Source organism: Leptonotus elevatus, chromosome 1 (assembly GCF_054856555.1).
Source record: "Leptonotus elevatus isolate MCC_2025b chromosome 1, RoL_Lele_1.0, whole genome shotgun sequence".
NCBI classification, from domain to species: Eukaryota; Metazoa; Chordata; class Actinopteri; order Syngnathiformes; family Syngnathidae; genus Leptonotus; species Leptonotus elevatus.
The window spans coordinates 36,009,332-36,027,970 of NC_141239.1; the positions used below are offsets into that span (position 1 = coordinate 36,009,332).

Genomic DNA, 18,639 nt, shown 5'->3' on the forward strand with positions numbered 1-18,639 from the left:
TCATGTCAGCCATGTGGAGAAACTTTAAGGTAAACATGGATGACAGCCAATTATGCTCTGCAAAATGACGACAAAATCCGCTCGGAGACGGCCGCCTGAACAAATTAAAGTGACGGGTTGTCTGCAAGCGAGTTTCTCAAGCTACATGTGAGCCATCCGTGCTCTCACCACAAAGCTATAGCATTCCACCACGGCACATTAACCGTCAACGTGTTAAAAGGGAGTGAAAAAGTCAGTTTTTATTAGGGGTGTCAAAATTAGTGCGTTAATTTAAAGTTGCTTTAATGCCACTAATTTTGTAAATGCGCGATTAATGACTGATTACTTGGAAAGCCTGTACTGGGGCAATTCCAGTCGCAATGCAGCAGACACATCCACATCAAAATTTTGCGGTAATAAATTGAATGATATTGCATAGATTACTGGAGACTGGGATCAAGTTGTATTTTATAATTTGTGCAAAATTTCACAAGTTACTTCATGTTAAAGATTAGATGGTTCTTAATATGAAAAGACAAATGCACTGAGAGCTGTCACCATCGTCTTACAAATGCAATTATGCCATCTAGTGGCAGAAAAATTACCTTAACGCAAATCAATATAACACTCGCTTTTTACAGTACAGTACATCTTTTTAATTTTAACTCAATGTTATGAATTATTATGAAATTGCTGTATCAATGACTAAAAGATTAGGTCATATTTCTATTAGTTAATTTTTTTTTCCCACTTTTATGTTAACAAGAGTATGAAAACAAACAAATATTTTATTGTACATTTAGAACAGATATAAAATCGGTGATGAATCATGAGTTAACTATTGAAGTCATGCGATTAATTATGATTAGAAAATTAAAATCACCTGACAGCTCTACTTTTTATACAAGATTTGAATAAAACACATTTTTATCACAATTGCAAGGACATCATCAGTACTTGGTATCGGTGAGTACTCAAATGTAAGGGCTTGTATTTGGTGCTTATCGGTGCATTCTAATTCTATGAACGACTATATAGTACTGTATGTGTGTTTGTGTACTGACCCTGGGCCAGGTTGCTCTGCGGCAGAGCATTGGTGATATTTGGGAGCTCGCTACCATAGTTGCCATCTTCCAGCGGACACACATCCATGTCGCTCCACTTCTTCAGCTGCTTGAGCCAACTGCTCTTCTCCTCACTCTTGCAGTGGGGGTTTAACACCACACAAACCCACAATGCACCTAGGGCAGTCAGGTCAGAAATGCATTGTTGATGCTTTTCGAGTGATTAAAATACTGATACAAATTTGTTTTCATTGAATTACAAAATAGCAGGACTATCTATATCTTCCCCCGAGTTTGTCAAACATAAATGTATCTTAATAACACTAACACTATTATAAAATTACATATATACATATACAACATGCAGGTCATTTGTATTTCTACGTTATGTGTCTTTAAACAGGATAGTTGATTTTTTTTTTGTCTTAGTCAATTCAATGAGATCACTGACAAACATGAGACTGTGTGTTATTTCTGTGTCAGTTGTGTGTCATGATCACCCCCACTTGCCCAGGAAGTGTTCACATTGACCTCCTAAATGCTCAGATTGATTTCACAGAAGCTGAACAGCTATATTGATTCGAGAGCTTCATTGTTCACTCTGTGCCATGAGTAAGTAGAAAGGCCCGGCCAGGTAAAGAACAGCGAGAAACTACATAAAACAACATTAAGTAAACTACATTTTCACTGACTGCACTTACCTAGCTCATCCCAGAGTTGCCTGCATTTGTCCGTCATGCCTGTGCCTTGCTGTCTCCATAGAGACAGTCGAGGGTCTGCCATAAACTGTTCCGTTATGAGGGTCAGCATCCGGGCACCGTTGGAGTCACGCATTCTTAGCATCTCACGCACCTAGAAAGACCCCACCCAAATGAAATAAAAGAAGTTTTGTCACATTTTCTTATTGGCAGAGGAAACAGTTGAAATAGTAAACTATATTAAATGTTTATTAATTTTCTCATCAACAAGTGTTTGTGTTTCTTGTTGTGACGGACTTTGATGAGAAACATTAATATTCAAAATCTTTGGTGGTAATAGTTGCCTATCTTAAGCTGTCATTTAATTGTAATGGATTTCAAAAGCAGGAAAAATACACTGTATGTTGAATATGTTTTATTATTATTATTTTTACTTCATTTCAACAATGCATGCTAATTGATGATCAATGGCAACAACTTTACTTTTCGTAATAGTTGAGAAAAAACATTTCCCCACATTTCTAAGTGCCAGTACTCACTCAGGTGATATTTCATGCCTTATTTAATATTATACCATTAAATGTTATTTTTCGTGTGTTCAGGCTGTTTACTAATGCATTTAAAAAATAAGTTGTGAGGAATTAGGGCTGGGTATTGATTCAGATTTCCAAAATCGATTAGATTCAGAAGGCCCCCATTCGATTCACGATTCATATTGATTTTAGATTAATTTAAGGATTTCAGGCAGTACCAATTTTACTTTTATATGGAAGACATTCTCAGAAGTATAAATGCTGCAAATAGAAACTTCTTGCTCTTAATTGGCACATTAGTATGAAAAAAATATGAATATTTACATTTAGAATTGAATCCAATCCAATTACATTAATCATTTATGTTTTATTGAACAAGACCTGATCTAAACAATAAATACCAATTGAAATCGATTGCAACCACAGCGCTATATGAATTAAGTGACAAAAACACTGGGTTCCTCTTGGGGAACTCTGAATAACAGAAAGGTACATTTGCATTTGGTAGCCATATTTAAAAGTATCGATTCATGGTTTTATGAATCGATATTGGACTATGAAAAAGAATATCGATTCGATATGGATATATCGATTTTTTAAACCCGAATACTAAAATAAATCCAGCAGAGGAAGATGTACCTTTGCAAACATTGAGTTGAGCTGCTTCCCAGAGCCGTAGTATCCTCCCTGGGACAAAAACTGCTTGACTTGTTCCCTGACTTGATCTTCATCCAGATGCCAGCAGTTGTCATCATCAATGCTTGCACCAGCAGTTGGATCGGGAGCACCTGAGGGAAACACACGTACACAATTAATCAGCTGGTCATCATGTGAGACATATTAACAAAAAGAAAGCATAACAAAAAAATAACGAATGATTGTTGTGTCATGTTCTCAAAGCACAGACTGAGTCCATGGGAAATGGATTTCAAAACAGGCGCTCTAGAAAAACATCACACTTCCTGTGCTCATCCAGGATTGGCCCAGCTCAGCAAACTGAATGAAACAAAATGTGGAATTCAGTATTTATTTTTATTTCTGCAGCAGGAAGTGTGCTGATACCACTTTGCTTTGGTTTTCCTTTTTCTTCTGTGCGTATGTTTCTAAATAATTCAATTTGGAACAGGGGAAGGGGGAGTAGCTTTGATCAAGCAAGAAGCCGAGGAACTGAAACCGCACGTTTCAATTTGGCTGTGGGAAACACAAACCAGCAAACAGAAACATTCCTCAATCAAAGCCTTGCTCGTGGATCAACAGCCTCCATGACCCCATTCTCTTGTCAAGCACAGACAGGAAGCACAATGTGGCTTTGCTGAACTGGAGAGCTGTACAAACTAGTTAACATTAACAGAGGGATACAAAATTTTATATATATTAAAAAAAAGAGGCAAATACGTAGTTGCTTTGAGTTTGCCATATCCCCGATACATGTCCACTTCCTCTATGACATTCCACTTTTTTTCATTTACATGTACAAGTTTACTGATTTGTATTTTCTAAACTTGAGTAAAAATAAATAAAAATCACAATAATCAATGTATAGATTCGTATCGGGATTAATCGGTAACGAATCTAATCGTGACCTATGAATCGTGATACGAATCGAATCGCCAGGTACTAGGCAATTCACACCCCTAATATTCACCCAGACCATTATCATTACAACAGAGAATAGCATCAAAATAAATGACATATTTCTCTCAAAAAAGACACAAGAAGAAGGAAGTAGTGTATATTTCCGCACCGTGAACTTGGTTGATCTCAGAGTTGGATGAGAGGATCTCGTCAGCCAGTTTCTGAGCTGTGGGCAGCACTTCGGTGTGGTGGGCTGTAATCAGGTACTGGACCAGCTTCTGCAACTGGTCTCTGTTCATCTGGAACAATGTTTCTGAGATGGGCAACCGAAGCTTCACCTGCAACGTTTCAACAATTGACACATAACATTATATCCCAATTTATTACTTAACTTTAAAAAATATGCCACAGCCCATTTACATTCATCTTTTATTTACAGTATGGAACATTTATGTAGGTGGTTCTGAAATACATGTCCAGCAGGGCCTTGACATCACTGTCATCTGATTGACCGACAGATGTAGCCAATCGGCATGGAACCCACCTCAACAACCTCTACATTTGTACTATTACTGTATCTACAATTTAGGACAGCCATAATTTAGGACATACATCTATCAGAAAGCTTTCTACATCAATTGCACCAGATGATGGTTGGTTATGCCACATAATATTTTCATCTTAAACTAACCTACCTACCTAAATGTTAGCCATCTAAACAAAACCAGCTAGCCACACAAGTAAAATGAAAATGAAAACATATTTGTTGGACAAATTTCATTGTAGTTATTATTCTCAGGTCATTCCACACGATGATGCCAATATGATGACTGACAAATACCAGTTGCTAAAAGAGTAATTTTTTTTACACGGTTGTGAGACAGTACAAACCTGATAGCAGCTACCATGGGTTGTTGTTTTGTGAATGATATAAACTCCTGTCTTTAAATGTACTTTTAAAAAAAGACCCAATTTGGTTATTTCATTTTTGTTGCGCCACCGGATAATTCATAAAATGGGTATCATCGGACAAATTATCTGTCAATGAGCCTTATGCATTTAGTATGTTTTTTTATGTCTATTTTGTATGTATTGATGGCTCCTCTACCTGTGCCAGAATTTTTTTTTTGCAACTTGGCCTCCTCATGCAACTGTGATTCATATTTTTGAAATACTGCGAAACCTATGGCTAGACTCGCCACTCATGAAATCTTATGGCAGAACCCCGCAGTGCATAGTGTGAGTGTGCAGTGGGGGGAGGCTGCACAATTCAGTTGATCCCGCCCCAAATGGTTGGCGCCTGTTGTCATGGAAAAGGAACGGAAGCCAGGCCAGACTAAGCGAGACCGAAGCGGTGTAGTGCCAGGCCATACTGGAACCTGTAACGAAAAACCAGCGCAAGTGTACACTGTACCTGTTCAGGCTTGCGAATCCTGTACAGAGACAGCGCCACCACATGGGCGCAGTAGAAAATGTCCCGATTTCCACAGCCACAGGTGACAGAGGTAATCTTGCAACGATCAAAGCTGATGGCCACCTTGTGGGTGACCTCAGGCTCTGTTGAGGCGGCGGGTTCGGTTACAGTGCCACTCAGGTGAAACCCTGCACAAGACAGAAACAAGGAAATTTAAGTTGGCTTCTTTTTCACTGTGATAAAAAAAAAAGAAGAGAGAAACATCTTCACAATGGTTTAACTTTGTCCCTTAGTTTTAGAGTTTTAACATGAACTCTTGTGAGGAAAGAAACAAGCGAGAAGCAAAGAGACATAACTTGAAACTATCTAGACGGAAGCTTGTGTACAAAATGCACATCTTAATGACATGTCTCTCAACCAGGATATCCTACCACCCCTGCTTCTCGTTTCTCTACATACTGTAGCTGTAAAGAATGTACAAAATGAAGGCGGTTCGCTAACAGTGGAACATTCCCTGCTCAGACATGAGACATGAGTGGATATGTTGAGGTTCCTCACACAGTGAGATGACAAATGACTGCTGGATTTGTTTTTGAGCCTCTAACGCCAACTTCCACTAAAGTGCCCTCCCCATTGTGTATTCTATTCAAAGACTGATTGATAAAGGGGGAAATATGAGGCAAAATACAAAAAAACGTTTATGGACAAAATAATAGTGAGTAATACAGGTGTGCCTAGCATGTGAAATCATGAACTAGTGTAGTAACCACTGCCTTCACGCACAACTTCTTTAAAATGCACTGACCTCTAATGGCGGTTGGTCAGAGGCAAGAGGTAAGATGTGTACAAATTAGATTGTTGCGTCAAACAAAACCCACAACAACCTTCAGAGCTTCATCGAGAGTCAGAAAGCCAGCAAGAAATATAAGACATTGAGGGAGGAAGCGTGAGTAAACTGGACAATGACAGGCCTATTTTGGGCCAAGGCAGGGGGAAATGTGTCAGAATCTTATTTTCACGCAGCCACACACGCAAAAACCCGTAACATCACCCAACCAGAATCCACCAGCCACCCCCACAGTTAAATTCTGCGGTATGGACCAGCATGGTAGAGATGAATAAAAAGGGCTTGCTGCAGAACTTCTAGAACTTCTAGTAATTTTCCTGGTTCTAAAAGGTCCTGACCGACTGTCCATCTGAAGGCTTAAAACTTCCCGTGAACCTCGCTCATGCTAACAGGATGGTGCCAAGGACAGATGTTGACAGAGATTCGTTGAGGTTCTTACTAGCCACGTTTAGAACATCACACAGTTGAAGTCAACCTGCAACTTTATCGAGTACCCTTTTAGATGTAGGGTGTAGGTTCGACCACTAATGATCTAATGATCTAATTTAGCTTTCGAGGACGGCCTGGACTCGTTAAACGTTAGTCGGTATAACTCTTTGGGAATCTTATGGTCAGGCAATTAGATGGTACTTCAGCTGTTTATTCAGTATAAGTACTATGCGGCGTAAAAAGGATAGCGGGAGGCTGTGTTTGTTTTAGAAATACAATCTTGTAATGAACAGATAAAGCAAGAGCTGATTAAGCCGTAACTCGATTACAAGGAGTGGGAAAATACAACAATGGCAATCGAGTATTGTGTAACAAATTGTTTTTACTCATTGATAATTCAGGTTCTAAACATACCATTCCAAAGTAGATGTTAAATCCAACAAAGGTTCTAATGAAAATGGGTTTACAAACCCAATTTGCCAAAACATGTAAAAAAGACTGCAGGTAAAAAGTTAGCTTTAGGTAGAAGGGTCGAGTGATCCAGTTGGCTGATCCGCTAAGAGCAAATTCAAAGAGAGTTTGGCGCCGGAAAGATTGGATGCTAAATTGTCTCTCTTCTCATTGCAACAAGAGTGTTCTTTCGTAGCTGCTTATATAGCCATGAATCTGAATTCTTAAGAACCCACAAGGGCTTACTTTTGTTGTAATTTCCAGTAAATTTCTAATCGTCCATAGTCGCTGAATGACGCCGTATTTCCGCTGAATCACCTTGGCAAAGAAATAGTGATAGGAAACGGAGGACTAAAATGAAAACCTTGTAAGGGCGATGGACACAATTTTTTTTCCCGTAAAAAAATTTACTAATCAAAGTCATACATTCCAGTAACCTGGCACTCAGTAGACAGAAATGTCACCTGCATGACCATATTAGTTTGAAACAATTATTAATGAAATGAAATGAAAGCGCTCTCCCCTCAAGTTACAATTAAGGTGGAAGTTTCCTACCCCGTAAAAGGAATGAACATTAAAAATTTTACAAAGCACAACATATTCCAAAAGGATGCTTCAAAATTTCTGGGGCGAATTGGGAATCAGACCAGACGTTTGATTGCATGAGGCTTATTTATATTGTATATTCTTTCAGGCATGCCATGAACAAGTCTTGAACTGAACAATAGACAAAACCATTTACCAACAGGAACACAAAAAAGATTATTTAAAAAAAGATCCTCAAATTTCATAGACTCACAGGGACTCATTGACTACATCAACACCCTTTTGAAACGCCATTTAAACGTGCAAAAACCCAAATACGTATGCTCTTATTCGGTACACGTTCTTATAAACTAGATCTGAATTGAACGAAGCAATGGTTTGTGTTCTGCATTATTATTATTATTATTATTCACACGGAATAATGCAGAATGGAACTTTATTATTTTTTTGTACAGAATGTACGTGCAGCCATCACGCATGCATGCGTGCTACTTCACCAGAAATACACATGCAGAGATAAACAAAAATGGCAAAACTTTGACGCAGCACAGCAATATATTTTTGGAGCGAGGAGGAACCGACTTCTTTATTAGTGTGGTGACAGTCTGTGAGTGATATGAAAACAATGTCTTATCGACAAAAGAAAATAAGACGCGGAAATGAGGTCTAATTGCATCATTATGGGTCTTGTGCGTCACGGTTTAAACCCGGGTTCGATCACATTACCATGTAGGAAGTTTCTCTGTCTACTCACGCATGTAAATGGTTAATTCTTTTTTTTTTTTTCAGAAATTGGAATTTTGACATTAAGATGGACACAGCTGGATGAGTTATAAACAGGAAGTTATAGATGACAAGTTTTACCAGTTATTGAGTATTGCAGCACAATTAGTATATGAACATAAATTTGCAATCAGAACATATATTATCATCCCCTCTGGCTCTCTACATGTTAAACTCTTATTTGCATGTGGTCCACATATTTAGTGAAAATACATCAACAAACAAATCACAGAAAGAACAACAGCTCAGAGGCCTGCACTATTCATGGGTAGTTGAAAAGGACCGTGATCCACGCCGTCAAAATGATACTATAATATGATTTCATCATTTTAAGACCGGTATTTCAGTAGCGACAATGACAGAGCTTGCAAATTTGTCCAAAGTGGGTGCAGCCTTTTTCGGTATGAGCGCGAGACGACCAGAAAGACACAGACATGCAGAAAACAATGGCCCTGAGAGAAGAAGCACAGACAGAAATGAGGAAGTATCTTATTTACATAGCCAACAGACATGACATAACCCGTGTGCTACAGTATAAAGCTAGTATAAAGTCTAGGAGGGGAAAACTTCCTATACAAATGTCACACCTTTAAACAACTAGGGGTCACCAACCTTTTTGAAGCTGATCGCTACTTCTTGGGTACTGATTAATGCGAATTGCTACCAGATTGATACACGCTACTGAAATAACAAATTTGCTCAAAAGGACATTTAATAATATTATCCTATACAGTATTATTATTATTAATTAGTGATATTCATTTGTGTGAAGACATTGATCATGTTAATGATTACATTTTGATCACTTCTACAACATTCCTAGAAAATTACATTGTGCCATTTCTGGAAAGCAATTTTTAGAACAGGCCCGCAGGCTGCTCAGGTGGTCTTTTGGGTATTAATACCCTCAGACTTCAATGTATATTCAACGAACATTCTGAGGGTATGGATACTTTGACTCCTTATTGCTGCAAAACAAACAAACAAACAAATCTCTGAAATTTTTATAATGTTTGAGAGAACATGTGAGGGATTACATTTCATGAAAAATGTTAAGGTCACGTGATGTACAAGGCCAATTTCAAGGTCAAAGAAAACAAAAGCTTAAGTTACTAAAATAAGCACCAATGAATTAATTGCAGATTCTGAAAGTTCCCTTTCCAACAAAACCCGTTATGCTTCTACTGAGCCATAACGAAGCCACCACACAGTTCTCATCCTTCTCCACACTTGTTAACTTTGTAAATATAACAATAAAAATAGCAGCACGAATACGGTAAATCCAGGAGGCGTGGGGGCAGCGCAGGTGATCAGGGGGGTAATAATCTCTGAAAAACCTGCAAAATAGCGAGGTACAACCTAAAATAAACCCCGTAATGTATGAATGTTGGACCCAAATACAAATCCGTGATATAGTGAATCCGCGATAAGTGAACCGCAAAGTAACCACTGGATACTACTTTCTTGTTATGAAGGTACTCTCACATGGCAGTGTTCCTCAGTGTGTGGTCGAGAGAAACAGTATGTCTTCAGCAGATGGGGATCCAATGACACTTGATAAGAAAAAAAAAAACAGATGCTGTGTCCGACAGTCTGTGCACTCATACACAGAAACATAAAACACAGCACACAAAACAACCTTTTCAAAGCCTGCCCGCTTTTGTTCTTAATGCCGCAGCCAACAGATGAAACGAAAAAGCAGTGATATTCACAGAAGATATCACTCATCTCTCTCTCACACACAGACAGCCACACGTGTGCACTGGTGTTTTGTTTTAAATCCTAGGTTTAGTTTGGCAACATACATTAATTTTGAACAAAGGTGATTTATGAGTGTATGGGAAAAGTACAACAATGCATTCTAATCCTAAGGGAACACACAACTCTGTGTAGTGTGTGTGTAATGCTTTTGCTCTTGTGTTGCAGGTATGTGTGTTTGCTTTGATAGTCCCCTGCTGACATCTCACCAACATGGTGTGTATCATTGGGTAGTAACGACACAACACGAGGCTGTGTGCTTTCAGCCCTCCACAAATCATATCTACATTATGCGTTTCACGAAAGAGACTACACAAAGCCTACACGTAGCATTTTTGCTTTACTTGAAATGAAAAGTCATGCATGATTGCTAACATAATAGCAGAATGCTCAGTACAATTGGCAAGTGCATGTGAACGTTTGCATAAGGGAGAGAGAAATAAAATAGTGAGGAAACAAAATGAGTGTAGAGCAGGGGAGTGGAGGACAACAAGCGCCATTGTACATCTTTCCATTGTACATCCACAATTGCACACAGCGCCGCCATCTGTCACATGCTGAAAAACCCTCCCACCTCTCAGCAAGTCAGCCAATGAGGAGACAGACAATTCCTCATGGTCTAGGCTATTAACCCTAATCAGCTGGGGGAATAGTGCCGGGCGGTGAGCCAAAGTATATGTATGTGCATGCACACGCTCGCACATTTTTAAATAGACAGCGGTCTTATTCTAATGCCTCCCCATAGACAAACCCCACTCCTCATTGCAAATTCCAAATAAATATTCCATTAATTCGATTTTTCTCAAGGTTCCACAAAAATACTACACATACTGTACCCCTCCAGAAACCTACTTTAATCACTTCCTAACTAAATTTCATGCTTAAAATGTTGTAACACTGCACACCATTAGATTATGATGCAGTCAAACCAAACACCGATTTCAGTGCGATTACATTTAAGTTGATACCGTTTGTGCAGATAGGCGAGAATGCGTGCCGAGTAGCCCAGATGGCATGATGCGAGTGGGGGAGAGCACCCGCAAATTTGCTTATTTGCACATTTGTTGGTATTCACTCTTCCCCACTCAAAGCCGGTCCGGCTGAACCAACAAAAAAAGATACAAGCCATGCTAATTACTAAACTAACCTAAGAATGACACCAGAATTACGTGCATGGGTGATTGACTACACTTTTCATAGACATCTGGCTGTGTTAAAGTGGAGTGTATGCAACTTTGCACATCAAAATTGCAGGTAAATTAATATATGTCTGGACTATGTAGAGAATATCTATTCGCTAAACTGAACCGGAAATCAGAATTGAAATATTGTACGCTACACCCCTCGCCAGAAAGGTTAGAAAATAATAGCATAAAAAAAAAAATCAGTTATGTTGTGCTGAGTTTTGAATTTACATACATAGATTTATTTGTAAAAAAGAAATCAATGAAGCTTTGCTTCTCGACAAGAAAATACAGTTTGCTGCTACTCACAATGTGAATCTAAGAAATAAGAACTGTTGCTTACATCAAAAAGAAAACCGATTTGTTTATTCATTACATTGTCATATTTGTATTGTTTAATAAAACCCTTGCTCAACTCATTTGCTCCCAAATGTGTTTAAAAACGTTTTATTTTAAATATTGCCATGGTCCCAAAAACTCACTTACACATTTTTTATTTTTATGCTAGCGCATACAGAGGGCTTTGATGCAGCCTCTGACCTGAAGAGGCCACTTAAAGCTTCAGTCAAAAAAGGGCTGGGAGTGAATGAGTTATTTACCCTGCGGAAAAAAATTATCCACAAAATTTGAAAGTTGCTACTGAAATTAAGTAATTGATTCGCAAAATTGCTCCGCAAGTCAACTTTATTTATGAACACAAGCCAAACCTAATGATTGATTTTTGTACACTTCATTCTAACACTGATTCTATAATACGTCCAGCAGACGAACCAGCCCTGTCATCTCCTCCTTACGACCTCACAGCTCCTTTGCAAACGTGCCCTGGTATCCATCCCCCTCCAGCAGCAAACACATCCCCTGCAGCCCTTCCCATCTCCCATCTGTTCTGACAGCTCCAAGGTTAACACGGCACCCCTTTGCACGCTCCCAGTCACACAGACACCCACATGGCCCTGTATTCAATCAGCCATCTATCTGTGCACAACAGACGTGCATATGCACAAATACACATTGGCCACACTGAATCATCTCCTCCCTCTGCCTATCCATCTATGCATCCATCCATCATTCAGTCATCCATCCCTTCCTTTTGCAGTGTTTGCTGATGCGATAACAACCGGATTGTTTCATTTGTGATTTCCCAGCAGCCCTGCCCGACACACACGCGCACACAAACTCACTAACCGCAGGGACTCATTTGTCATGTTTTCACTGAATTGATTACCTGATTTTCTCTTTTCTGTTGCAATGGGGGAAAGAGGAAAAGCTGGGTGTGGGGGTGGTGGTTCACGGCAGGTTAATTAAGTGCCTTTCATCTCTTATGTGTCAGTGCAAAAAAGCAAATGGCCCAAAATACAGCTCTGGTGGAACAGGTGGAAGTCAGCAAAAGCTGTGCCAGCAACAAATTGCCCACCTCGACTGACCAGAGGTCAGAAATAAAAACAGTTTAGTCTTGAAGAACGGCTATCAGAATGACGATATTAACGCACGCTCCGAATTCCGTTTATGATGTTTGCACATGCACACCCACCCACCCACACCCACCCACCCACCCACCCACCCACCCACCCACACACACACACACACACACACACACACACACACACACACACACACACACACACACACACACACACACACACACACACACACACACAACCCCCCCCCCCCCCACACACACACACACACACACACAGAGATGTCTTTCTGAAGGTAAACGAGGAGTGTGGAGGGACGAATGGTATCCTTTGCTTGCCTGCATTTAAGATTCAACCAAGGACTTTATCTGTCTAATTTGAAAGGAGCCATACAAGCAAAGAGCTAAAGCAATTCAATTCAAGACGGGCACACATTCTGCTGTCAAAAGAGTCACTTGGTCAATTCAAGCCATTGTAAAGGTTCACGTCACAGCATTGAAGGTTACTCTGAGAGGAAAAAGCTGAAATGCTGCTTTCAGCTTGCATGGGAATACAGGAACTCAAAAGGCGCAGGCGGCTAAGAGCAGCTACGCTCACACACAAACACATTGAGTGAATGCAAAGCTGAACTTCAGGTGAAGATGAATCGAAGGGCATTTGCGTGCGTGCGTGTGTGCGTGCGTGCGTGCGCGTGTGTGTGTGTGTGTGAGACAAAAGCTGTCTTTTCTCCAGTTTCTGTAGATCCTGATAACTGAAGGCTAAAGAAATTGGGATAAGACCACATTTTTTTTCAGCCCTCAGTGTGCATACAATTGTGATTTGCTTTATAACACTGCTTACGCTCACACAATTCGAGACCAAGAATGAACCTGCAAGATGATCAATATGTTATATGCTGTGGCTATTGCACAATATGGTATATTGAATTTCTTATTAAATAAATGCAAGACTAAAAAAAATAAACAAAAAAAACTGTATATAAATATAGATATAACAAAAATAACAAGCTAATATGACATCCCAAGAATAAGAATCCCTTATTATGGGTTGGGAATTCAAAAACATTTAGTACATTTGTCTTCTGCTTTTAACCCATTCAGTGAGTACAAAAATCAAAACAAAACAGTAAATGAAAATTGAAGCATGAGGCGACTTGTAGTGCCTGTGGAGCAGATCGGGGTGCCCGTGCATTGATCAAGGACACCACAGCCCTAGTGCATCCATCCGTGCATTGTCTGCACCACGGCGCTTCACTTCAAATCTGGAGGGTCCCAGTTGCAAGGGATTTCTCAACGCTAAACATTTGCATAGCCGACCCATCAAATATCAAAATGTAGAAAAACGTGGCGACAAACTGTGTGAACGGACAACTAGGTTGTGTAACAAAAAACAATTTGAAAATGGGATTTTATTTAACAGGTGCGAGTCCATCGAATCAAACCGAATCATTCCACCTTAAAATTAATCAATACACATCAAATAATCTTTTACTAGAGAGATATATCTTTGAATCAAATGCCACATTTACAGAAGTCAAGTTCATTCATAGGTAAGTAAAATAAGAACCTCATTGCATCATCCCATCTCAAACTGAGTACTACCATATCAAATCAAATCGTACTCCCAAAGAATCAAACTGAATAGAATCATTCCACTTTATAATCGAGCCGTACTTGAATCGTATTGAACCCCATGTGTCGAGATACGTATCTCTTTTAATGGAGACCCTCATTGACAACAGTTTTCTGAAGTGTTCCTGAGACTATGTGGAAATATCCATTATGCTACGTTCAGACCGAACGTGAAATATCGCAACATATTTGTTTATGTTTTCCATATAACCTGTATACCTGTGGAATGCTCCAAAGAGGTGTTTTTTCAGTCATTTGTTGCCCCAGCTCCAGCATTTTTGGAACGTATTGCAGGCATCAATTTCAAAATAAGACAATCTATCCATCCATACACTGAACATTATATATCTTGTCTTTTGCCCAACTTTTTTTTTCTGTCTGAGGAGGAGCCTCTTTTATTATGAAGTAATTCAGTTCCTAACTCACTTACGTTTTTGAGCAAGTAATGAGTAACTATAACTAATTACTATTTTTAAGTAACATTCCCAACACTGTCCATAAGAGCCTACAACCAAGAAGAAAAAGGAAGGTGCATGGACATACGGCGACAGGTGATTCCCACACATGAGGCCCGCTCTAGTCTGCACAGTATGGGATGAGTAGCTCTTGATATAAAGTTATGGTGAGTGAGTTAAACTTATTCATGGACTTTATATTTGTTCTGTGGTACCTTGTAATGATGGCGCATTTAAGAAGGACACTGCTAATATAGCTACATAAAAATGGGGCTTCACTTCACGTTATATCTACAAATTCCCCATTTTTTGTGTTGCTCGTATACCATAGTAGTGACCATATGAAAGCGTTGTTTTTACCCTTGTTTATGGTGTTTGTGCTGCTAGTACAGGTATATACAAATCTACAGTGGATTGACGTTTGTTGTTGGAGCCTTTTATTAATCTGCAACCCCTGAGTGAATTATGTGCCTGACTTCCGATATGAACCGGAACCAGCATTTTGTTTACATGGCAACAGGTTGTGCTAGTCCACCTTCTATGACAACTACAGACTTAAACAATGTGGAATGGATAGTTGTCTCAGGTTGGACGCAGTTTTAATTACCTTAAAGCAGACGTAAGACCCAGCGAAAAACGTAATCTTATGTTAAACCCACTACTTCCCACTGAATGGTAACCAAATAGCCTATGTGCTTCAAAATCAAAGAAAAAGCTGCTACACAACGGCAACAACATTACAAAGAGATTAAGATTAAAATACTGAATTGCTGAACAATTTACTATATTATATCTGTGATGAAATTATTGCATTTTTAGGTTACGATTGACCAGCTGCAGTCCAAAAGTGCGTCAAATATAAAATGTTCAGAAAAATGTACAACTCCATGTTGTTGCCTGACTAATGCTGCTGTCAGACTGAATGCAAGCTGGGCATTTCTGGCAGCGCGTTTTCCTATATATTCCATGCAGTTTGGGCGCTCACGCGCATTTGCGTGCCAGACGATGTGAAAACTTTACTCTACCTATTTTGCCATGGTTTGCTGATGTGAAATGTTGGTGAATCAGCGTTGAGAATGTAACTTGCTACGTCAAATGCAAGCGCAGCACAAGAAAGTGTGTCTGTTTTTTTAAAACAGACACACACTGCATGGTGAAATAAAAATAATGTGGCCAAGATCATTGTTGTTTGTGGGACGGGGAAGTAAATAACACAGCCAGCTTCTAATGTCGGCCGGGACCAAGCCGAAAAGGAACAGACACGGGGAATGGGGAGCAAGGAAGTTGGCATGTCTGATGAGTGGATTGTGACTTGTTTAAAGTGGAAGTCAACCTTAAACATATCTTGACCAAATATGCTATATATGACCTCACTAGCCTAAACATGACATATTGTTTAATATTACATTTGTGGAATATGAGTTATGAAGCAAAATCCATCCATTATTATCCATCTCAGGGGGCGGCCATTTTGCTACTTGCTGTCGGCTGAAAATGCATCAATGTTGCTCAGGGCTCAGGCAACAACCAATCAAAGCTCACCTGTTTTCTGAAGCTGCGCTGTAATTGGTTGTTGCCTGAGACCTGAGCGACATTGATGTCATCTTCAGTGGACAGCAAGTGGCAAAATGGCCGCCCCGAGATGGATAAAAACTTAACTTAAAACTGAGCCAAGATAGCATTTCGTAGCCAAAACATCCGCTGTTCACTAAACTAGCTATGTTCAAACTTTTTTTCCGTCTGAGGAGAAGAAGGAGCCCCTGGAAGCAACACCTCACCCTCACGGACAAAAGCACGAGACACGGCGCAAAGCGACATTTTGTGTTCGGCCTCAAGTTACCTAGCATTATACTTAAGTGTTGTGTGCCTCATACACATGAAATCATTCCTGATCTTGTGAAACTCAACTGTTCTAAATCATTAAGTGAAATCCGGCAAATATTCTCCGGTGGTTGTCGTAACGCAAACATAAAGTTCAATGTGGAGGTTAGGGTTTTATTTGTCTAACAAAAATGTCATGACATTTAGGGTGTGGTTGGACCATTTGCAAGTCTGAGGGTTAAGGAACCCTTCCACCTACTGATTAGACTCCACCCCTACAGAGCTGATCATGGCGAGCCTCGCACAATCATGCTTGAAATTAATCATTAATGAAATATAATGAAAATAGCTTGCAAGCCAATATAAAGCCTCAAAATTCACACATACCCTCTCTCTCTCCCCCCCCCCCCCCCCCCCCCACACACACACACCCGCACGCACACACACACACAAAAATAGGGGGTGGGGGACTTCTGGTTGACTTCATCAAGCTCTCATCAAGCCCAGCCACCATATGGGGATGGGGCCCAAAACAGAGGGGGATTTGAGTGTGTATGTGTGTGTGTGTGTGTGCATATTACACAGACAGTTAGTGTAAAAACACGCACAAAGGAAACATGCATCACCAAATCAGCTTGAATGCATTATGACGCCACTCTTGCCAGATTAAGAGGACCCCCTTCCAATTCATGTACCCTGAAAGTGTGTTAAGCTTAAGCAGCTCAAGACACTGCAGCTCTACTACTGTAGTAACACTTCCATGTTATTAGTTCACCAACTTAAATTTCCAGTCTTCTCTCATGCTGCTCTCCTGCTTTAGGGCACAAGACCATCTTGATGACATGGCAGGCAGTCATGCAAAAGCCATACATTGAAGTCTAATCTGGGCATGACCTGCTTTTTCTTGGCTTCTATACCATTTGCTGCCCCCACAGTCAAGTGAAGCCTTTTCAAATCTTGCGCCCCAAACACCGCCTTACCGCAACACCCCCACTAAGACCCAGGTTGGAGGCGTTAAGGCTGGAGTCTTGCCTGCCATTGTTGGACCTCAATGGGAGAAAGGCAACTGGCAGCCAGGCGGCAGCCAGAAGGCCAAGTGGAGGAAGCCTGGGGACAGTAGCTACTAAAAGAAAATGCACTGCTTAGATAGAATAGATTAGAATACTTGGAGGGTGGAATAAAAAAAATACTAATGGAAAAGAGAAAGCAGAACAACTCGTGATTTGATTAAATGCATGTAAATATCAATCAGATTTGAGATATTCTCTGTTAGTGCTAATATTTACTTCAAAACTTGTCATGGCATCAGAAAACTGGTCAACCAGGGACTGGTGAGAAAGAAAGCATGGCCACTCATACTCATGTCGCGCTTTTTCAATTATTGAACTCCAGTTCCGGTTCGCAACAAAAGTTACAAAGACAGCCCTTGAGACAAATCAAGGGTAAACATGGAATCACTGTAGATGTCTGCATAGCTGGGCATGGGATACCACTGTCAAAGTCATCATTCTCACCAGGTCATCAGGTAAATTGATCACCTTTGTTGTATTTTTAATTGATAAAATACAACATCAAACCAGTAACATTTCATGTTCGGCAACTTTCTAGCACGAACCAGTGCAGCTACTAACATAGCAGCCATAGGTAATTACATACTGTGCATGTAACATTTTTATTCGTGAGGGATGTTGCTTTAGTCAGGGATTCAAGGGTGGGGCACGGCGTAGGGAAATAAAGACTACATTCAAATCTTTCTAGCAGCTTCAACAGCATTCACTGCACCTTTCATGCTGGGCAATTTTTTTTTTATTAAAAGCTGGTGTATGGCTTCTGGATAAATGAAGCAAATCCCAGAAAAGGGACAATAAACTAATTGTTGAATAATGTCATTGTCATTAGCTTTTTATTTTTTTATTTAAGTTGGAAAAAGTTTTCCCCAACCCTATTTTCTACGTCGTACAGTAATTACTTTCTAATGCTTATCCCACATTGGGGATAAGAATGACAACACATCAGTATTTAACAACACGCCTTGACAATTCTGTAAAGGATAA

At 39.8% G+C, this 18,639-nt stretch overlaps 1 protein-coding gene across 2 annotated transcripts in view; it reads right to left on the reverse strand.

Moving 5' to 3' along the window:
* Positions 1 to 18,639, reverse strand: part of zswim5 (zinc finger, SWIM-type containing 5) — a 56,259-nt gene that overhangs the window by 13,963 nt on the left and 23,657 nt on the right. For both annotated transcript variants that reach the window (XM_086095509.1, XM_086095519.1), the window contains exons 2-6: positions 5,264 to 5,451; positions 4,019 to 4,187; positions 2,914 to 3,062; positions 1,745 to 1,895; positions 1,044 to 1,220 (exon numbers count right to left, since the gene is read on the reverse strand). In XM_086095509.1, the coding sequence (XP_085951635.1) occupies positions 1,044 to 1,220; positions 1,745 to 1,895; positions 2,914 to 3,062; positions 4,019 to 4,187; positions 5,264 to 5,451 (834 nt within the window). The remainder of the gene's footprint in view (positions 1 to 1,043; positions 1,221 to 1,744; positions 1,896 to 2,913; positions 3,063 to 4,018; positions 4,188 to 5,263; positions 5,452 to 18,639) is intronic.